The sequence below is a fragment of the Harmonia axyridis genome, chromosome 1 (assembly GCF_914767665.1).
Source record: "Harmonia axyridis chromosome 1, icHarAxyr1.1, whole genome shotgun sequence".
Lineage (NCBI taxonomy): Eukaryota > Metazoa > Arthropoda > Insecta > Coleoptera > Coccinellidae > Harmonia > Harmonia axyridis.
The window spans coordinates 35,347,289-35,371,691 of NC_059501.1; the positions used below are offsets into that span (position 1 = coordinate 35,347,289).

Here is a 24,403-nt window from a genome sequence, read left to right on the forward strand (position 1 = left end):
GTCAATTTCACCTTTTATACAAGGTGTTTCCAAAAAAATATTATACTTGTTTAGTTTACCGCAATAATTCGAAGTTGATCAGTAGCCTGGCCCTTGGGAGTGTAGCCACTATGAATCGTTTCTCGGGAGCAGATCACGCGTTGTGCATACACGAGTTTTGACGAAATGGTAATTCTGCGACTTTAGCGTGAATACATTTCTCCAATATTCAAGGTTTTTGTCATTTAACTGATGCGCCAAACATCCCTCTTATTTGGAAATAGGTGAAAAAGTTTGAGGAGACTAGATCAAAATTTGATAAACCAAAACTCTGGCTCAAGCCTACTTAGAGCAGTAGAGAACGCGAAACGGATAAATAGGTCAGTTCGTGATAATCCAGACTTCTCCATTTGCAAGCGAGCAAGTGCATTGAATATGCATAGATCATCGCTATACTGCATTTTGTATAAAGATCCGAAACAGCACCCCTGTAAATTTCAATGGGTTTAAGATTTGAAGCCCCAAGATTCAATTCAGAGGTTAGAATTCTCAAACCAGGCAATTGGGTGTTTACAAACGTCCAACCACAACTTGTTTTTGGATGAAACAATGAACACGTAAAGAAGCCAAACTGCCGCTACTTGAGGCAACCAATCCGGAAAGCAAGTATCAGAAACCTCTTCATTCGTGAAAGGTGACCTTCACCTCATCGGCTGCAATGTCATCGCTAAAAATTATCGGTCCTTACTTTCTTGAAGATGAAAGGAGGCATGCATGAATTCGAGCTTTATGTGGGGATGTTATATGATCTGTTTTTTATCTGAACTGCAGAACTTTCCTGACTAAAACCAGAGTACATTGTTCCAGCAGGATGGATCAACTTCACACAAATTCAATAATATCTATCATGAGTTTTTTCCAGGCAGGTTAACTTCCAGGAGAGGTGACATTCATTGGCCCCCGAAATCCTAATTTGACGCCTATAGACTTTTACCTGTGGGGAATTTTAGTGTTAGATTGAATGGGTATCGTAAACTCTAGGGTGGACATTTGGAAGACACTATGTTCAAGTAATAAATACCCAAATAGTGGCTTTTTTCCTGTAATCGCTTTTTACTTGTGAATTTTTCATTATAACACCTTCTACTGTAGTCCGGCCTCCACGAGCTCTTAGGCTTTCTTATTCTTCCAATTATTGCTAGCCTTTCAGGATGTTGGCTGTCATACATGCTAGTTTTGCAGGCTGCTACTCGGAATAGCTTAGTTGTGTTCATTTTATACCAGATTCTAAGATTTTTCAAGCATGATATTCGTCTTCCTCCAACCCCCCTTTTCCTCACTTCCCTACAACCTCCAATATGGTCTGCAACAACTGGAATCTGCTTTCATTCCTCATTATGTGCCCGAGGTATTGAAGTTTCCGAATTTTCTAATTTTTCCATCACTTCCATGTTCTTACCCACTCTTCATTTTTTGTTGTGTTTGATCCGCAATTTTTTCAAGTTCCTCCGGTACAACCACATCTCGAATGTCTTAAACTTATTTGTTGTGGCTTGAATAGGTGTTCACAACTCTACACCGTATGGACCAAAACGGAAAAGACATAACAACGAAGATATCAGTGTTATGCTCGGTGTAATGTGATGGCTTCTAAACAAATTTCTCCTCTTGACGAACGCTGATCTGGCTTTCTCAACTCTGGTACATATTTCCTGTGAATGATCTCATTCTCAATTCATATTAGTTCCGAGGTGAGTGAAGCTGCTTACTCGCTCTATATGTTACTGATTACTACTGATTAGTTTTTTATGTAAATGTCAAGGCCATAAAGTTGGCTAGAAGATGAGAGGTTGTTGCAGTGCCTCCAAACTGTCTTTGAAATTACCGTATCGTCAGCGCATCGGATATTATAGATTTTTTCTCCATTGTGAACAATGCCAAGCTCAGTATCTTCTAAGTTTCTCTGGAGATAAATTCTAAATAAAGATTGAATAATAATGGAGAGGGACTGCAATTCTGTTTTACACCTCTGAGTATCTTCTCCTCTTTTGTTGCCTCATTTCCGACTCTGACTGAAGCAGACTGATTCCAGTACAGAACAGCTATCACTCGAATGTCCTTTCCATCCAGGGCAATATCTGAGGGATATTGACCTGGATAGAAAGGACATTCGACATCAGCATGATCTTCTGGTGTCGAACTTTATCAAAAACGTAGTTAAAATTCAACTGTGTTGGGGATATCTTCTTCTCACACTTAGGTATATTCTCTTATGGATAACTATCTATCTTCTTTGAGTACTTGAGTGTAGACTAGAATCTTAGACTTTAAAGCCAATGAAAGTTCGACTGAGTCTGACGTTCTGTGGAATAGCCCTTCACTAAGATAAGATAAGAAAATACTGGTGTGTCCAGGGTCGACTGATTAGATTTGGTTCAAAATAATCCTGGTGACCTGACCTTGTCATTTCCAGTACTAGTCTTTTCTTCAGTAGAGGTGGCGCTTTTTGATAAAATAGTAGTATCGTGGAATATCCTTGAAATTCCAGTAATATGTACAGTGCATCCCATTTTGGGTGAGACAGCCAAGTTTCTCGCTTGTTATTTAAGATAGAGCCTGCGGTTTTCACGGTCCTGTCCTACTTTTTCGTGAAACTCAAGTTGGTCTAATCAGATTTTGCATAACTGTTTCCATTCAAGAGATACAGGGCGATTCAAGAAATTGATACTTTTCGGACACCTCCTTTATTTCCGAAGTTATTAGAAATAATGCGGAGATAAAAACTACGTCTGAATCAGAATTCTGCGTAGAATACAGTGGCGTACTCAATTTTTTTTTCGGGGTATGGTTTTGAAGATTCAACACAAACTTATATTTTTTTTAATGGAACACCCTATATATCATCACTTCGTTAAATTCGTTATTTTTGTCCCTTCAAAATGATGTATGATACTATATAGGTAGGATGTTCAGAAATGTTAAAAAAACACTAAAACATCAAATAATGATTATTTTTTTTGTTAACGGGCAATGGATTTCCAATATAAAAAAGAATCAATTGGATAATTTTCATTTGTGATTTTATTTATAGTAGAGTAAGCAAACAAAGATAATAATACACTCATACCTAATAGCAACAAATAAATAATACAAAAATTCATGAACATTATATAATATCTTGCAGATTAAACTCTTCAAATTGCTGCCGATTTTCCCCTAATACATAATTGACAAAACTTTTCAATACGCCTGAGTGCATTTTATATTATAAAAGGGAGGTTTTGTAAATCCTGAAAAACTGCCTCTGTTGATGCAGGAAGTTCTTCGAGACTGTTGTGTCTTTTACTGTAGTATATTTTATGTATTAGGGAAAATGGACAGCAATTTGAAGAGTTTAATCTGTAAGATATTATACAATGTTTATGAATTTTTGTATTATTTATTTGTTGCTATTAGGTAGGTACCTACGTTCTGTTTTTCATGTTAGTGATGAGTGTATTATTATCTTTGTTTGCTTACTCTACTATAAATAAAATCACAAATGAAAATTATCCAATTGATTGTTTTTTCGTATTGGAAATCCATTGCCCGTTAACAAAAAAATCATCATTATTTGATGTTTTAGTGTTTTTTTAACATTTCTGAACATCCTACCTATATAGTATCATACATCATTTTGAAGGGAAAAAAATAATGAATTTAACGAAGTAATGATATATAGGGTGTTCCATTAAAAAAATAATAAGTTTGTGTTGAATCTTCAAAACCATACCCCGAAAAAAAATTGAGTACGCCACAGGATTCTACGCAGAATTCTGATTCAGATGTAGTTTTTATCTCAGCATTATTTCTAATAACTTCGGAGATAAAGGAGGTGTCCGAAAAGTATCAATTTCTTGAATCGCCCTGTATCTCTTGAATGGAAACAGTTATGCAAAATCTGATTAGACCAACTTGAGTTTCACGAAAAAGTAGGACAGGACCGTGAAAACCGCAAGGCTCTATCTTAAATAACAAGCGAGAAACCTGTCTGTCCCACCCAAAATGGGATGCACTGTACATTGCAAAAATCATCAGTTTCATCTAAGCTTCAACAAGAGTGAGTGGGCATACTAATATTCCAGTATTTATAGACGTATTAGTCTCAACAAAAAGTACATAATTTTCAAGCGTTATTATGAAAATCAATTCAAGTACAAGAAACTTATAAGTACATATCACTATTTATGCGAATCCCACTAATTGATCGAATTCTCTTCGGAAATAGCTCGACACTGACTAAATAAACAAACCATCTAAAACAATCCCAGTCGCCCTTTGTTGTCACAGAACCAATCCAAACAAATCATTAGTAGAGGACTGGAGATGAAGCTGGCAATTACACGTACAACATCTAATAGAATGCAAAGACAATCAAGTAAATAGTTCCAATTAAAATCGAATCGCCAACATCAGGGAATCCTATTTGTGATACTAATTATTTTAATTTAAGAAAATAACTCGATTATTTCAATTGCTAGTCGATTATGTCGGGTTAGGGTAAATTACTCATTTTGTCTCGAAGGACCTCTTTCTCAAATGAAATTGCAATTGCTTTCTCCATCCCCTGCATAGTCTACAATCACCAGGATTATATGGGGAGAAATTATAGGAATTGATCCTGATTTGAAATGACCCGTAAATTTCGAGGATACTTGGAATGTATCTAGCTGTTGAATTTTGAAGGACTCTTGACTCAACATACATAGCTCTTATAATATGAATCAGAGCGAAAGTCAAGCACCAGCAAGCACGTCATATGTGCATAGCATTACACGAACCCATTGAAGATGAACTTTTCAAATTAGAAATATGAATGGCCGTATAGGTCGTATTAATTTTCATCTTGAAAATTACCTCCATAAATAGAGCTAGTTAAATTTGGTCTCATTTAGACCTGACTGACTCACTCAATGACTATCATCCATATTTTTGAAGCACTTGTACGTTTATTTACTCTCTATCTATATATGTATTATAAAATTATTAAAATGCTGAAAGATACGGAAAAGAATCGAGAGATGTACTGACTTGTCTGGAGCTTTCAAGCGCACGTTGATGGAAAGCATCTCCAATTATCAAATACATATTTTGCATTTATTATTGAGAAGATTAGAAATTCCCATCCAAAAAGGTGGATGGGAATTTCCTAATCCTCTGTTTCATTTGATATTGTCATCGAAAATTTGAGTTCGTTCCATACATTTTTAAAAACTAAAATATTCATTCTTGTTGACATTAGATTTTTGAGTAACTTTTTCATTATCATTTTCCGCAAATGAAGAAAACTTTTCGATGCTTATTGCTTTCATAACAACAAAAATTTCTACGATTCTGCTATCAAAGTTGTTTCAAGACCAGACAAGAAAGCAATATTTACAGACAAACTATTACTGATGAAAATTCAATATAAAGAAATGAGTGACCATATAATTGAAGCCGTCTAACATTTTCGTACTACATATAAGTCGTTAACAAGTGGAACATATTTCAATTTTTAAAAACCATACAAATCCGCTTTGTATACATTCCTTATTCCGGGAAATTGAACTCTACAAAAGCTAATATCTCCATGACAGTAAGTAGGTACATAGCATACCTATCAAATAATAATTGTCTCCAGTTATCTTTTTGCTGTTCGAAGCTTTTCTTGGAATAACAAACGCTCCTTCCATGAAATTTCGAATAGAAATGCTGCGAAAATTTTACACAATGGTTTATTATTTCCTCCTATTTGATATCGCTCACTGAAAAATCGATTTGTCGTAGGATGAAAAAAATTAGGTTCTCGATGATTTAACAGTAAAACAGTTCACTAGCGGATCTAGTAGATTTTATAGGAGTGAGCATTTCACAACCTGGGCAATTGGTAAACAAAATTGTGAAATTCACAGTGAAGGGAATATTCATATACACTGTGTCCGTAAAGTATGGAACAAATTCATTTTTAGCTGAACAGACCATTTTAAGAAATAATCCTGAAACACGTCGTTTTTTTATTGTAATTTATCGTATTTTAAAATAATAATCTAATATACAGGGTGAATTACTTTCGAGTAATGACGTCACTGTCATTTTTTTTTAAAGGAACATCCCCATTTTGTCTCAATTTTCCGATTACTCTAGCTGAGCTGATTCCAAAAATGTATCACATGTTGATTACAATTGGTACAGGGTGGACAAAAATACAATAGTTTTGTGTGTGCTCTTGAAGTAACGCGTAACATTTTCATTAGTTAAATTGACAATATTATCAAAAATACTTTTTGTCTAGCGGTAATTGGTTGGAATGTAACACCCTGTAGTTTGTTACATTTTTAGATAATGAAAATGAGTTGTTTCCAAACATGTTTGGTACTTGTGGTCTATATGAATATGAAAGATTATGAAAGAAATCATTTCTTATTTTTATACATTTTTATTAATCTAAAAATGTAATAAACTACAGGGTGTTACATTCAAACCAATTACTGCTAGACAATGAGTATTTTTGATAATATTGTTAATTCAACTAATGAAGAATGTTACGCGTTACTTTATGAGCACACACAAAACTATAGTATTTTGTCCACCCTGTACCAATTGGAATCAACATTTTTGGAATCAGCTCAGCTAGAGTAATCAGAAAATTGAGACAAAATGGAGATGTTCCATTTAAAAAAATTATAGTGACGTCATTACTCGGAAGTAATTCACCCTGTTTATTAGATTATCATTTTAAAATACGGTAAATTAAATTAAATTAAATCGACGTGTTTCAGGATTATTTCTTAAAATGGTCTGTTGAGCTAAAAATGAATTTGTTCCATACTTTACGCACAGAGTGTACATTTGAACCAGCTGAAATATTTGAAATATATGGGTACACTCAGGTGTCTCATAGTTCTTTTAATTTTAGTTCAATTCTCAAAATTCTTTGAATAACTGTACATCAAATTATTAATTTCAATTTGCATATTCAATCCTGTTAAGTGCTGGCTTATTAGTCACTATACACTATAAATCAGAAGCTTGTTGTTAGACCCTAATATTGAAACATCCTATGGAATAAATTCGGGGTCAAGTTTTTTTCAAATTACCAATTTTATCAAGATCCATTGCTTTTCAACATTTTGTTTTTGGTTCATCCCAAATTCCGAGATAAGTACCTACCTAATTTTGACTGATATGACTAGACTAATTCGCTAATTTTGGAATTCCTTCGGTTTTACCTTTCCTCTCTGAATAATATTCTGCTCCTATGAAAAACGTTTTCCAATAGGCACAGCATCCAGCAGTGAAAATCAACAGGAAATGAAGATTCATTGAAATCAACGCTTTAGATTGAAATGAATTTAATTTCCGCCTGTTTGTTGGCTTCTGATCTTTGTATTTCACTCAGGAATCGGATTTGTATTTCAGGGAATCCTCAAAGACAAGAGTAATTATCCAACACTCACCAGAATGTCCTACTGTCAGTGTCGGCTTAAACTGGTGTTTTCGAGTATCTTCAAGGAATTCGGATGGAAACATATAGCTCTCATATTAGATAGGTCGGATCTTTTTTCTCTCACTGTTGGTAAGTATTTGGTAACTATTACAAGAGAATAATATAAATTATCCTCATATTTATCATTGCATAAAAAAATTATACAATACTTATAAGTACCTACTTTGTATGCAGTAGGTATCAACTATTTTGAGTAGGGGAAATGCGGACAAAATGACATACTGTTTAATTTTTCAATCATATATTCAATATTCATATTCATATATTTGCAATAATACTCCTATTTAGGTGCTAAATACTAACTTTGGTTAATTGTTTTTAAGGATTATAAGCTGAAAATTGAATTAAACTACAAAAATAAAAGATATAAGAAATTATGTTGACTTCTAACAAAATCCATTTTGTCCGTATACTAAGGACAAAATGACATACTAGTAATAGAAATAATGACAAACATAAAGTTCGAAAATATGAAGGTTTTGGTTCTCGAGACAGTAGCATACGATGTATAAGCCCAGTGAAAACATCTCATGCAACGTAGCCACTGCTCACGAGATATGAAACGAAAATAAAACATCACTGCAATAAATGCAGGGGCAGCCATCGACATTTTCATTTTTATTGTTGATTTGAAACGGTTCAGTGTCGAATGGACTAGTTTGTTAAGGATTAATTCTAAAAATTTAAGTAAAATGAAACAAAAATGTGGAAGAATCATTGAAATATCTCTAGAAATGAAAAAGTTATGGGACTCTGAAGTTACGTTTGGAAGAATAATTTCATAGCACGTGTAAGTGTCGTGACGTCACACACTAGACGACTGGTATTCGCAGAGTGCTTACGAATTCATTGGTGTACAATCACTTGTGCCGTTCGTGTCGTGTTTTGTTCGTTACACGATGGCTGAAATAACTTACTATATACATACATGTAAATTACTTTTTCCTCTTTTTACTTTTTACTCCTCACATAAATATGTTTTGCCATTGATAGACTTCAACAACCAGTACTCAACTACAAACTGTTTATGAAACGTTTTTTGAATAAATCATAATTATAAGTTGAACCATGATGAAGCAAACTCAAAAGTAGATATTTACTTGAAAAGTTTAACTCCTTTTATTTCTGCACTGACATAAGATGGATTTGAAGAAAAAAACTCCATCACTGCGAATATATCTATTTTAGGCAAATTGTCACCTTGTCCTTTCACGAAGCCTTCTTCCATTATGGTGACATAAAAACAAAACTCAAGTTAAAACTACACTGTACAACTACAAACGGCGCGAGAGCCTTGGCGCGGCTAAGTATTTAAACGTAATTTATGGTGTAGCGATCACAGGCAAGAGCCGTGACGTCACAGACCAGAGACGTTCCGCGCTAAAATACGTAAATTTAAATAATCTATTTCTCAGTCATTTATTGATGGATTTTCAAAATTTTTTCACTGATTTATCAGTTTTGCTCTATATTTTAATTCTATCGTGTCAAATATAGTATTATCAACATCACTAAACTAGTCCATTCTACATCGTCAACGACTTTTTTATTTTTCAACGGTCTTGTTTTTTTTACCACAGGGTTATATTTTATCATTGAATAATTTTTCAGTCATTTTTTGTTTCTTCTTCTTGGGGGGGATTGGTCGCAGCAGATTTAGCATTGGTTTGGTCAAAATCAGGTGTTAATGTGCATTTGCGAGCTTGTGGCTTTCGCTTGCCTTGTCACCGAGGAAGTGATGACAGAATTTCATGAGGAAAAGATATCGTATTTTTTACAAGATACATACCAGAATTTCACGTAATATCGCGTATGGTACGAGCAAAATAAGTATAAAACAACATGAAAATGAGCTCATTAGTTTCACGTTAAAAACAATCAATAAAATTTCACATTATTTCCAAAAATTTATTTTCTTGACATGTATCGGACAAAATGACATAGATTTCTACTTTTCGAGAAACATTGAATTAACTTCAGATTTCGGAAGATTATTCAAGGTGTCTCAAAAGAAAATTTATATGTAAAAAAGCAATAAAAGATAAGCCATTTATCGAGAAAAAGAATTTCTTTCTTAAAAATAATGTCGTTTAAATGTCTACCCTCGATTTCACTATAGTCATTATCAAAAAATAAAATTCCTGATGACGGTTTGGCAAGTATACTCCATGATGGCTTCCATTTCATGGCGAATATTTTGTTTTTACTGGTCCAGGGAAATTGGTTCACCAACGTATAATTCAAATTTAAGGAAACCCTACAGGTAAAGGTCCATAGGCGTTAAATCAGGACTGCGGGGGGACCAATGAATGTTACTTCTCCTGGAGGTTAATTTGCCTAAGAATGAAATCTCGGGCTGTCGATTCTTGCAATAATTGAGTATTATGAGGTATAACTTCATACCTTCTTGCAAAATGTGGTGTAGCAATGAGTTATGGACATTCAAAGCACTTGGAATAATAATGCAATTATAGTGCTTGTAATAATGGAGAAGTCGGGATCATCACATACAGGCCCTTGTTTTGATTCATCAATTGCTGAACCGATCTCCTCAAACTTTTTTATCCATTTCCTAATGAGAGGAATGCTTGGTGCATCATTCAAGTGGCGCAAACCTTGAATATTAGAGACATTTTTGTACTATAGTCGCAGAATTACCATTTTTGTAAAAACGATCAGCTCCCGAGAAAAGATTCATAGCCGTTATATTCTCTAGGGGAAGACTACCGATATAAACTTACCAATATCAACTTTCTTTTGAGACACCTTGTATTTTCACATTATTTTATTTTCATAGATTCAAATGATCTTCATGTCAATTTGCTTTATTATCTCGAACATTTTCGGTTTTATACTCAATAACTAAAATTTTGAATTGAAAGCCTATACCTATAGGTACCTAATATCCTAATAAATATTTTGTTATGAATATTATTTCTTAAGTGTTTGTTTCGTTAATTGACAGAAATTCATTTCAGGTAAAATTGAATTTTGTTTTCAAATATTCATGAATTTTCTCAACAATTAATTCGTGAAACCATAACTTTTTCAGGTGATTATATTGAAATAGAGACTAAGCAGGACTCTAAGTATTTAAAAAATTGTTTCTTGAACGAAAGTATGAAATATCCGTGAAGAAATAATATTATTTATTCAATATGGCTTCATCTATAATGAAAATCATTTGAACCGAAACCGAAGTTGAATAATTGAAGCTGCTATGAAAAACGCATTCAGTTAGCTCATAACATCTTTACATATATTTATACCTATCTAACTCAAACCATAGTCAGTTATTAGGTACTGATATGGTTGTTATTTATGTAAAATAGATAATTAGATGAAATTAAAAATTTTGTATATCAATCTGAAAAAAAGTTACGACGAGGATGGGATTCGAACCCACGCGGGCAGAGCCCATTGGATTAGCAGTCCAACGCCTTAACCACTCGGCCACCTCGTCCTTGATACAGATTGCCTGAGTTTTTTATTTCAAGAGCAGTGGGTTAGGACACGTCCTTCAATAGAATATTAATATCTCTGAAATTTACAGGAAAAAATTTGGAACATGGCCTGAAAAAAGAAGGTCTTCTTACTTTTGTACGAGAAATAGATGGGAATGAGAATGAATCGATTGGAAATTATTTACGAGATGCTAGCATGTACGCAAGAGGTGAGAAAAACTATAGTTAGTTATCAATGTCACAATAATAATTATTTGAAAACAAAGACTTGAGGAATATGTATCAGATAAAGTTCTAGAAAAGCATTGACTTGGTATCAAGAGGTTTAGAGCGCTTTCCGCTAGTTCATACATGATTCATGCGCCTACTGGAGATCGCATTCGAGTTGAAATAATATGTTTAATGAGATTCTTTTATGATCTCATTGTTGTTAGTTCTAACAACTAGTTCGAGTAATTATTTTACAAGCTAAAACATAAATTTCAACCTTGATCTACCTTGAAAATTTCTTTATTCAATAATCTGCTTGAATATTATATGGTTCTATAATTTTCGAATTTTCAGCCGCGAATGGTTTCAAACGATATGGTTCGACTAACAGATCCGTCCTCAAATTCGTTTCTGTCCTTCCGTATACATATTTTTTGAACGGAAGGACTTAAATTTGCATTCTGGGTCCACACATTCAATTCAGCTTGTACAGACTGTCATAATGCAGTTAGCTCAAGCGTGAATAGTATATTCAGAAACAAGTTGCAGAATGGGCTTCTATTCCAACACGAATGCGAAATTCGAACGCAAGAGTGTTGGAATTGCCTTCTTCAACGAATATTAGATGATATTTTCTCTATTTGCGGAATATTGTCGAAATTCAATGAAAAATTCAGATTATACATCCTAGTGACTTTTGTATTGTATTTTGGTAGTTGGTGTGACCGTCATGAAAATTGATAGATTACGAAATTTGAAGTTGAATCATAAGTTTCGAATTTTGAAATAATTTATAATTACGCATTAAATTCATGAATTATGTCTAACGAAATCGATTTAACTCCATCAGAATTAAGAGAAATTGCGAATAAAGTAGCAAATCATTTCACTATATCCAAATTATGTTACATTGACAATTATTAACGTTTGTTGAAATTTGATAGGATTGGAAATCAGTAGAGACAACCACAAAAAGAAAAATATAACTGAAAACGATGCTGTAATGAGTTCATTTCAGCACTGTTTTTAGAAATGTGATGAACTCATTACGACACTGAAATAGAGAAAACAGTTTTTTACTCATGTGTTTTGTTTACAGTTGTAATTTTGAGCGTACGAGGTGTCCTTGTTAGAAAATTTATGCTAGTAGCCCATGATCTTGGAATGACCAAAGGAGATTGGATTTTTCTAGACGTGGAGATATTTCAGGTGAGTCTACCGAATGAAATGAATATTTTTGCACGATCCCGTTATCTGGGTTACTGACGGTAGCCAAAGGCGGTAAGTGATTTTATCGACGCCTAGAATTGTACAAGTTTGATTTGAGTTTTACTTGAAATTAAGTCAAACTCAAGTCAATTTTTCTCAAGAATGATTCAAGTCAAATCAAACTGGACAATGGTTACAGATTTGAAAATTCAAACTGTTTATCAAACTAGTTTGAAAAATAATTTATTTAGTAGATAGTTGGAGAGAGTCTACGCGAACTTCCAAGAGCGCCTCCAGCACTGCATCACCGATTTCGGCCACCACATGCCTGATGTGATTTTCCACACTTGACTGTCTCAAATGCTATTTCCTTGAGAATCTGATTCCGTCAATAAATGTGTTTTTGAGTAAAAATTAACGCTTTTATTATTTTTTTAAAACCATCCATCCTCCGTGCCGCACCCTGTACTAGCTACCCCCTGGAGAGGGTTGCAACCCCATCAGGAATATGAATTGGGAAAATGGGTAGTTTTGTAGCACAAATGTATGGATGGAAACAAATTAATATGAACCTGCAGTTTGTGTTGTATAAAATGAATATTCACAAAGTAAGAGGGTGTTTTTTATGGAATTATGGTATCGAATGGTACTAAATGAAACAGAGATGTTCTAATTGACTGATAATTTCTATTGAAAGAAAAATATTTTTAACAAACAGTATTAGTAAAAATTTACCTATCTAATGTCGAGCACTTTGAGCATTTGCGGTAAATTTTAACTAATACTGTTCGTTAAGAATATTATAGTAGAAAATGAAATACATAATGGAAAATAGAGCGAGGGAGAAAATGAAAGTGGTGAAAAAACGGTTGTTGCGTGAGAGAAAAACTACCTAGCTCAATATCATCAGCAGCAAGGAGAATTTATTACACTATTATTATTATTAAAGATGATGAAAAAAAAATAAGAACTATTTTAGTGTTTTATCGATCAGACTAAGAATTTAATTTTTGTTATATATCGAGTAGAATAAGAACTATGTAAAATTTAATTTTTTTAAGTTTCTGAAGAGTATTATAATAATGTTTCATTTCACAATATTTTGTTTGTCTTACCAATTACCATTTTTTTGTCCAAGAAAGGTTTGTTATCGAAAAGTACTGCTTTTCGACCAGTTGTCCGAAAAATGGTGCATCAGCGTCCGAAAATTTGTTGTCCGACAACTGGTTAAATTGACTTTTTGAACCGGTTCAGTCACCCTATATTCATTAACATAATGACTTATACACATTTGACATAAACCTAAAGAACATTTGTTTATGGTTATGCATCGTGTATCAGTGAAATTGGTATAGATACATAGTGATACTGATATAGCAGAAATATCACTTTTATTGAAAGTCACATTTGATTTTCGGTGATAATGTCGAAATTTCTTGAATAAAACCAAGGCAAAATTAGATGGGATCATACAGGTAAACTCTATAAGCATAACGATAATTGAGAACAAGCGATCTCAGAGTCATCAGACAATATTTTAAGGTCCTACGATCCTCCTCGGAACAAATGACTTCGATGGGTTAAGTCTTACCGACCTTGGCAGTTAATAAACAAATTGCTTTAGATTTTTTCAGACCATCATTCAATAAAATAAGTTGTATGAAATTGAAGAAGTATTATTTCTTTCAGGGATCATATTGGGGTGATCACAATTGGGAAATAGGAGATCCTCAAGACTCTGATGCAAGGACAGCATATGAGAGTCTGCTCAGGGTTTCGTTGTTACAGCCAACGAGTGATAAATTTCAAGATTTTGCCGAACAAGTGAAAGAGAGGGCGCAAGTTAATTACAATTACAATATAAGTCACAGAGAAGAAGTGAGTGAAAAATAAATGAATATTTTTTATATTTAATGAATGGTATCTACATGATGTGATATTGAAGGGTTATAACGATACCTCTTTACACGTATATACTATTTTGAGGAACGAATGATAGTGCATATAGCTTAGCTAATACAAGATGTCTCAAAAAAAAGTTTATATTTGTTAAGCTTAGGTACTGCGTGAATGCAACGCTTCAGAGGGACGCGGAGGATACATCAATCAGTAGCCTTACTCTTGGAAATTTAGTAGCTATGGATCGGGCGCCCAATGTTATCGAGAACGGATAAGAAGAAGGGTTAATCGGTATGTTCGTGATGATCCCGACCTCTCTATTCATGAGTGTGCAAGTGTTTTGAATGTACATAGATCATAGCGACACCCCATTTTGCTCAAATATCTAAAGCTGCACCACTATAAAATACAATTGGTGCATGAATTGAATCCCCAGGATGCCATTCAGAGGTTAGAATTCGTAAACCAGGCAACTAAGCACTTTTACGTCTACCAACATCTTGTTTCCGGATGAAGCTTATTGTCCTACTATCCTGTTACAGACGATAATATTCATGATATTTCGTACATTAGACCTTAGAAGCCCCAAGCACTCTACACATTACCTATGTATTGTACCTATACAACACCTGAGTTATACAGATTATTGATAACATATAATACACTGACGGGCAGAATCGAATTTGAGGATGGCTTCGTCAATCGAACACTATCGTATGCGAGCATTCCCTGATCGTTATTGGACAATTACAGACAGTGTGACAAAATGATGAGCGGTTTTTTTGGACAACGAGCACTGAAAAATAAACAAGTAGTCTCTATTCAGAAATGATTATTTAATTTCTTCTTTATACCTTTGTACTGAGCTTTGCTTGCACAAACGCTCATTCCTTTTGAATTATTTCTAAGAGATTTATTCATTCCAAACATTTTGAGAAATTTAGATTCAATTAGAATTTACAAATCTAAAATTAATAATGATTTTTTGTTTTTCTTTTTTGATGCAGATAAACTTTGTGATTGGTGCTTTTTACGATGGAGTATATTTACTTGGAATGGCATTAAATGAAACGTTGTCCCTTGGTGAGGATATAAGAAATGGCAGAATGATCACGAGCAAAATGTGGAACAGAGACTTTCATGGTGAGTGAATTTCTTTGGAGCCGTCAAGTATAGATATGAAAGCAATTATTGGATATTTGATTTGGCGCAAAAATAACTAATACTTGAAAATTGATAATTCAGACCTTCGCCATTTCATAAAAGCTGAAAGTTTTTCTGTGCATTTCCCCTACACAGATACAGACAGACTATCAGCGAATATGAATATGAATATGAAGTTTAGGTTGTGGTTACTCTAGCGGGTAACAGGTAATAAAGGTGTATAAAATAGTACACTAAGTTCGTTGAAGAATAAAGATAAATTTTTTCAAATTTTCTTCGGGATAACTTGAGAACACATATCATCCATTGCCAAACTTTTATGTCAGTTGCTACCTCCTGCCAGACACCCACTACCACTACGTGGTTTTTCGCGTATCAGTCAAATTTGGTACCTGGTATTACCCATTCATTTTCCCTCTGGCGCTCCTGCAATGACCAAACTTTGTACGGTGTGAGAAGTTGTTAAATTTACTTCATTAAGACTCGTGTCAAACTCAACAAAAATTGGGAGTCATGCAATAAGCGTGAAATTCATTGGAATGATTCAGAAACAAGGAAATTGGGTGCCGTACGAGTTGAAGCCGAGAGATGTTAAACGGCTTGTTTGCTTGTGAACACCTGCTTGGAAGGCAAAGACGGAAGGGATTTCTACATCTCATTGTGACCGAAGACGAAAAATGGGTTCATTACGATAATCACAAGCGCAGAAAATCCTGGGGATATCCCGTCCATGCTTCCACGTCGACGGCCAAACCGAATATCCACAGTGTAATATGAGTTGTTAAAACCGACTGAAACAATCACAGGCGATCGTTATTGGACTCAATTAATGGGTTTGAGCCGAGCACTGAAAGACAAATGGCCGCAATACAACGAGCATGACAATGCTCGACACCATGTTGCAAAAGTGTTCAAGATATACTTGGAAACGTTGAAATGGGAAGTCCTACCCCACCCGCCGTATTCTCTAGACATTGCTCCCTCGGACTATTACTTGTTTCGTTCAAAGGCACACGGCCTGATGACAAGTTCTTTTCAACGCGGGATTCGTACGCTGCCCGAAAGATAGAAGAAAGTAGTGGCCAGCGATGGACAATACATTGAATCATGAATGTATAACCAGTTTTTACAGTAAAGCCTCGAATTTCGAAAAAAACGGTGAAAGCTAAGTTGTACGCATATGTAAGAAGGAATTATCTAATTTCGCAATTGAGCAGCCTCGTGGTGGTGTTCCCTCTTAAGGACCCCGCATATTTAGTTAGGGAAATGACTTTTCGTGAATTTGGCTGAATTTTTGGAATGTTCTTGTTGGACTGACTAAAAATGTCCACAAACACAAAGCTCAAAAATGGACAGTTTTCTATAGAAATGGAGCTTTCTTGCGGTATTCGTTTATCAATCGTAGAGCTCTCATTTATGGTTGGGACGAAAATTGGATGTTTGGCGCCCAGAACCCGACTGAGAAATGGTCTTCCTCGGTAAGATTCGGCTCCGCCATTGATACCTTACTGGCTATGAAATGAGAGACGAATTCCAAGATCTTCCATATATCTACAAAGATAGCGCCAGCAAATCTTGTAGCATAGCCCTAAAAACACTATGTTTTCGATATACAGACAATTTTGTTCAACTTTTTTCCTCGAAATTGGTGGCTGATACGGCAAAACTACAAGAAACAAAAAAGTTTGGTATTATACCACAGTCTTTTTAAACTATCATTGGTCCACCGTATAGATTTGCAACCGAAATTGGCATGTCACGTAATTTAAACTCTAAATTGGAAATAATATGCCAAATTTCAGTTGAATATCATGTGTTGTGCAGAAAAATACTTGAAAAAAAATCAAATGTTAACTGTATCTGTGTTGTATATTGTAAAAAGATAAAGATATTCTGTGGCAATATTCTATGACCACAGAATATCGAACAACCTCGAGATGAGGGAGGTTAGCTCTCTCCCAGTAGCACGTGTGCACACTACAACAACTACAGACTTGTATAATAATAAAATAAATAGTTAAAACAAGAAGTGTTTCAATAAATATATAAAGTGAAACAAAAACATGGTGTCAAGTGTGTGCTCCAAAGAAAGGTTAGGACGGCCGAGGTTCAAAAATAAACAGAAGAGAAAGCAGGCCGCCTTCCCAATTAAGAAGACGATAGGACTAAAAAGGACCTGTTACATAAAAAATAACAAATTACAAATAAATAAATAAATAAAAATTGAAAAACAAAGAAAACGTGGAAAAGGTGAAAAATAAATTGGAAGATAGTCTTTGTAGAAGAAGAAATTGAAAAAAAATTGTTCTAAATGCTATAAGTGAATGTAACTGCAGTTGTTTCTGAAGTTGTAACTGAAATTATCAAGAAAACACAAACAGTAAAAGGAAACCGATAATAAAAAATATATTTATAATAGAATAAAAGTGTTATATGTAAAAACTTAAGGTAGTTCAAGAGGAAATTGTGTTGTTGATGATAATGCCTCAGATAGAAGAGGGAAGAAAATAAACAAAAGGAAGTATAGAACTTTTTAAGTAAGGACAAACAATAGATAATGAACTAGGAAATGGACAAGAAAGTGTAGAAATTGAAAATTACTCTGGCGCAAGTAAAAGGCTAAGATAATGAGAAAAATGAAGCTCAAAACAAGTTTCGGCCAATGACTTGAATTTCCATTCGTGCCAGTCCTCTTTCAGCCACTTGTAGTGGAAAATCCAGCCCATTTGCTTCTGATTAGAGAATGATTTTGATCACGATGAGTTGCTGAGTTAAGACTATAACATATTCTATTTTTTACCTAACTAACTAAAAAAAAAAGTAAAAGCGTTTTATGTATTAAGGTTTATATATTCAAGTTCAATTAAGTTTCACAAATAAATTCAGGTTAAGTGTTAAGATTCTTATTTAAGATAAAAAAAGTGAAAGCGTGTTGTATATTGTAAATGTTGTATATTGTAAAAAGATAAAGATATTCTGTGGCAATATTCTATGACCACAGAATATCGAACAACCTCGAGATGAGGGAGGTTAGCTCTCTCCCAAGTAGCACGTGTGCACACTACAACAACTACAGACTTGTATAATAATAAAATAAATAGTTAAAACAAGAAGTGTTTCAATAAATATATAAAGTGAAACTAAAACAATCTGTATCTCGAAACAATGCGTTTACATACGATTTAACGAGGGAATGTGTCATTTCCATTCGTACGTCTAATTAAGGAACACCCTGTACATTACGAATCATATGCTTTTTAGTGTACTGAAATATTTTTCATATTGAAGGGATTACTGGACATGTCCGTATAGATGATAATGGCGACAGAGATGCTGATTATTCAATTCTAGACCTGGATCCCATAACCGGAAAATTCGAGGTCGTGGCGCACTACTACGGTTTACATAAGCGATTTTCACCTGTTCCAGGGAAGAAAATTCACTGGCCTGGAAGTAGAGAAGCACCCCCACCAGATACGCCAAGATGCGGTTTCATGGATGACAATCCTGAATGTCGAGATCATGGTAAGATGCTCGTCTCTGATATTCAGTTCAACTCCTACAAACTCAAATAACTGGATAAATTTTCGTGCGATGGAACTTGCAAATGATAATATTGATTGTGTGTTGCCTCGTAGATTACCCAATGTAGAAATTAGATTCTTCCACACTGTTTAATTTTCGAAAATTATATAACTGAACATAAGAATAACATGATTTTAGTTTACACTATGAATTTCCACACAGTTGATTCAGGGCCGTCGCTAGGGGGTAGGCAGGATAAGGCGTCAAAATTCAGGGGCGGCATTTCAAGCTTGATCAAACAATTCCATGCGGGGAAATTCAAAGTACCGAATGAGAATGTATTTCATTCATAAACAACTGAATGGAGTACATACTGATAAATTTAACATAAAAACCATCAAAGTTGCCGCCTTATGCATTTTACTCATTAATATATTAGATGTTCACCCCCATAGTAGTTTTTTACGAGTTATTGACGCTAAAAATAAAATAAAAAATAATGCTACTTTATACATTCCATCACATGCAAGAGCCAAATATGAAACTTCCCCAGTATATCAGGCCATAATATTATTCAATCATCTGCCTAATAGTGTTAAGTTGCTCAATAAAATAAAATTTAAAACAACTATCAAATGTTTTTTACATAACAAATGTTATTATAGTATAAAGGAGTATTTGGATAACAAGTATGTTATCACAGCTCAATTAAGTTTTTTGTTATAGAATTAGTTTCAGAAAAGTCATTTTTCTTTTTTTTCCAATTGACTTATCCTATGCATTCTGTATGTGTTGAGGGATCAATAAATATATTATTATTATTAAAACTCATGGGCTCATCAGATTTGTAGGCGTTCTCTTTGAAAATTTTTTTTTCCATTTCTATTCTCTTTATGGGGCAGCTCCTTGATGTTTCAGGAATAATTTTTTATTTCAATTCAATTCTCCAATCAGAATGTTGATTACTCAAAGGAAATCATATAATTGGAGAAACGATTCCATTTCACCTTTCCATCTTATCATTCTAAAGAAATGTGAGTTTTTTTTTAATAAAACAATAAATAATAATATTTTTCTATCGTTTAATGTAGACAAATTGGGTAATATTATTCTCTTACTTTTTCAATTTACCTTTGGATTTGAGGACAAATTAAGTTACTTAATGAAAGTAGGCTCTATAATTTTTGATTTTTTAAGAATTTTTTCGTTGCTAGGCAAGGTTCACGATTCAAGTCCAGTAGATTAGATAAAATTTATAAGCAGATATTTTGAAGTATCAAAGCGTCAGACCAATAATTCTGTGAATAATGCGAAAAAGGAATTATGACAATCAGATATTTCCTAGGACTTTGTTCTTTTAGGAAAAACGACTGGAGGTCATTTTAAAAAAAGTTATAGTCAGCGAATTAGAAAAAATCTTTTCCACTCAAAAATATCAAAGTGAAGGAGGCTTTAGGTAGAGACCAAAAAACACTAGGCAGAGGCCTAGTGTGGTAAATTACTAAATTGGGTATCTGATCTGACAAGGGCCGAAGTTTGGCAAGCTCTGAATTGATTAGATCCTTGTATGAGAAAGGGAACAGCTAAATATGAGAAAATGGTACAATGACAATAAAATAAATACAATCTATAAATGACAATTCGATTTCGTGGAATTCGTAATATATTTCTCAAATCATTTTAACTGTTCAAAAGAAACGTACTTTATAAGATGGTTCATTGCATTTACCAAACTTTTTTTTTGTTTTTCTGATGATTTGAAAACTACGAATTCAATGGAGATGAAAATTTTAGATGTTAGTAAATAACAAGCTTCATGAAGAATTTCATGATGATGGAGAATCCAGAACGAGAAAAAACTCAAACTATTTTCTAAAAAATAGTACACAATATCTCGATGAAAATAGAAAGTGACTACAGATCCCCTCGAGTAGGGTATCCATTACCTTCCTCACTAGGTTATTCAGTGCAGATTCATTTTGATATTGTGACAATTTTGAATACACTCACTGATTTTTATTTAGTATTTGTTTTTTATCATTTTGAAAATTGAGAAGTTTTTCAATAGTATCTCAATTATCTCGATGATGAATTCCAAAATTTTTTCATTATCATGGAATTACCAATTTTTCTGAAACACAACCATGATCCAATTGTCATTTATTGCTTTCTTATTTGAATATATTTCCATTTATTGATATTCTGAATTTTCGAACGGGAATTTTTTTAAAACTGAATGATTTGTTTTTTAAAATTTTTTCATCAGAATGTGAAAATTTTAAAATTTGTCATTGAAATAATTGAGATACGATTGATAAACCTTTCAAATCTTAAAGTGATATAAAATAAAAACTCTGAATTTTTTTGTGAAAAACTCAGACACTTTATTCTAAACTGCAATATCAAGTTTTCTTGCAAAAATTGAAAGTATCGATAAAGCTATTTTCGCACAGAATCAAAATTAATTTGCACCGAAGAACCTAGTGAGAAAGATATTGTACATCCTTAAACTTAGCGTGTAGATGCATAAAAACAATTTCACGATGCAAATTATGTTGATCACGTCAATTAATGAAATTAATGAAAATGCAAGCACCAGATCGTAAGAAATTATGTAATATTTCCATAATAACAGATCGGACAAACTGGAAATTCAGTTTGTAAATATGAGAGAATCACTTCAATGTTAGTGCCAAATTTAAGGAGAAACGAATCATCAGAACCTCTGATCTAGATATCTAGATCTAGATGAGCAACCTTCAACAATAGTACTCATTTTATACAAGGTGTATTTGAAACACCGATAAAATGTAAGGGGTGATTCTGTGATGATAATTAGGGTGGGTATTTGAAATAAATCTTTTCTCCCTCTGGAAAAGTTACACCTTTCCAAAGATCACCCGTTACATTTTTTCGGAGTTATTCAGACACCCTGTATAATGAGAATGAATGAACTGGCTCTGAAAATATTCTGTGTGCTTTTCTCTAATATTTTTTTCGAAATTTGAAGAGCTTTCCTTCATGTCAATTTGAAAATAAAATAAATGTCAAATCACTGAGAGAAAAAGTATACATATGCAAAAACCACACTTAACACTTCTACTCAACAATATAATATGAATTTAAATGAGAAGAAAGAATTTTCACTAGCTTTTCACAATTCGCGAAAAGTTTTTTCTCCGAACTATTTTTTTTGTTGTAATTTTATTATAATTAATCTAAGATTCAGATAATTATTCAATTCTTCAGTCATTTTCATCGAAAGCGAATTTTGTTGAGGTTTTGTCTTAGTTGCATATCAAGATTTTCTTTTGCTTGTAGATCATTCTAAGATCCCCCAAATCCGCCATTGATAATTTATAATAATGTCATGATGATATTAATTAGAATAATTTCGAATTATGTGTGCAATTTCCTTTTCAACAATTGTTAAAGACTCCATTGGAAAAAAAATGTGGTTGAAAGTATCTTATTTTGCACGCAATTAAATTTTGAATAGAATAAATCAAATCTGGACAGAAACTCTAAGGTTGTAGTACGTATCAATTTTGAAAAGGTGAATGTGTAATGGGCAAACTAATATTTCCGTTGATTAAATACGTTATTGAGGAGCTGATTTCGTTAGTTGTTTAGGATATATATATATATATATATAATATGTACTATACTAGAATTATTATTGATTTCAAAAAACTTTTTACTCTTCTGAAATTCCACATCAATTAATTTTTCAATTTTGTTCCGAAAGAGCTTTACATGTTGATATTTTATGGATGTTCCACTTTGGGAATTCTTCTGGTATCATCTTCCACACTGCTTTTCATAATATGCAAGTAAGTTGTAAAACATGCCAAAAATGTTTTTCTGGGTGTTTTCTTCTTTTTTCTGTTGTGTACTCGACTGCCCTTGTTTATTCTTTTGACAATAGATTAATAGAAACAACTATTTTGTTAGTTATCAGTTGATCAAAACGATTTCCTATTTAATTTTCAGACACATGAAAAAAACCGCTGATCTTAACAATATGAGTTGGAGGATACGACCGGAAGATATAATTCTAGAAAGAGGAAAAAGTTTTGGTTCTAAACTTGCTCTGCAGAAATTGAATGAGGTAGGTGGAAAAACTTTCAAAACTCCTTAACTTCATTCTATAATTCACATTCTTATTAATTTCATTTTTAAAAACAATCAGATCGTTCGAGAAGAAATTACTCTGCCACTGGGTATGCTTTTGATAGGAAGTTACTGGAGTTTAATTGAATCATGATTAATTTCTCCTTCCATTGAAATATCGTTCTTTTGAAGGTTTATTTTTAATATCTCCTGATGTTTACTTTATCGACCCTATGCATCAAAGATTTTTTTTCGTACTGTGGATATCATCAGTCAACAACAAATATTACACAAAATCAGCAGAACTTTACAGACACTGTTATTGCAAATGACTTCAAAAGTTCAAATATGGCTCATGAGGAACGTATATACATATAGGGTACCCTAAATTATTATGCAGAACGGAAGGTCCAATTCTATTGAAAATTTGTTTTCTTGGGTAGGAACTAGGAACCACACCAAACCAATGTGAAAACTACACTAAGAAATGGTATACCATTTCTTAGTGTAGTTTTCACATTGGTTTCTACAGGATAATTTGTAGTGTGTGTTTTTTTCTGAAGTGTTTGTTCAACAAGATTAGTCAAATTAATATAGTGTTGGAAAGTTTTGATAAACCATTTTCATACTTTTATAAAAGAATAGGTACTATAGTTTTTTTTTCAGTTGAATTTTTGTTTCTGAAAATGCCGGCAATTAGACGTACAAACTTAAGTCGCAGAACCCGTAATGCCCGTAAGTCAAAGAAATACAAGAGCAAGTCAAAATGATGAGCAACGTGAAACGCGAAATGAAGTTGAACGGAATCGATGGAACCGGAACCAACAAAATAGAAATGTTGCGTTTAATCTCTATAGAGCTGCATTTAATTATAACAAAGAAATTGACTACAGTACACTGCATATCGGTGCTATTGGACCAAAATCTTGAAAATTCATGTTTTTCATATGGCCAGTTATATGTCGCCTGTTCCCGTGTCGGTATAGCAACAACACTATTTATATACGCGCCAGAAAATAAAACTAAGAATATTGTGTATCATTAAGCATTAGAATAATAAACACTTTGTTTTTGGAAGAATTTTGATTTATTATTATACGAACAGCAATACTTAATAAAGAAATTAACTTAATTCAAATAAAAAGGTAACAGATATTTCTTGATTATAGGGCGGTACGAAGTTCGCCGGGTCAGCTAGTACACAATAAAGATGTCGGTATTGATCAGAGGTGTTGTAATTTTTATGTCAATAGCTGTTAAGTTTTGCCGGTGGTAAACTCGGAAAAACTGCTGATAGGTGCTGTCATAGAGT

At 33.4% G+C, this 24,403-nt stretch overlaps 1 protein-coding gene and 1 non-coding gene across 2 annotated transcripts in view; one reads left to right on the plus strand and one right to left on the minus strand.

Moving 5' to 3' along the window:
- LOC123670571 (atrial natriuretic peptide receptor 1) overlaps positions 1–24,403 on the plus strand; it is an 85,693-nt gene that overhangs the window by 47,182 nt on the left and 14,108 nt on the right. The window contains exons 5-12 of the mRNA XM_045604070.1: positions 7,420–7,576; positions 11,061–11,180; positions 12,281–12,390; positions 14,080–14,268; positions 15,297–15,432; positions 18,742–18,978; positions 22,727–22,811; positions 22,972–23,089. Coding sequence (XP_045460026.1) covers positions 7,420–7,576; positions 11,061–11,180; positions 12,281–12,390; positions 14,080–14,268; positions 15,297–15,432; positions 18,742–18,978; positions 22,727–22,811; positions 22,972–23,089 — 1,152 coding nt within the window. The remainder of the gene's footprint in view (positions 1–7,419; positions 7,577–11,060; positions 11,181–12,280; positions 12,391–14,079; positions 14,269–15,296; positions 15,433–18,741; positions 18,979–22,726; positions 22,812–22,971; positions 23,090–24,403) is intronic.
- Positions 10,889–10,970, minus strand: Trnas-gcu. Its single transcript has one exon. It is a non-coding gene; the product is annotated as a tRNA-Ser (tRNA).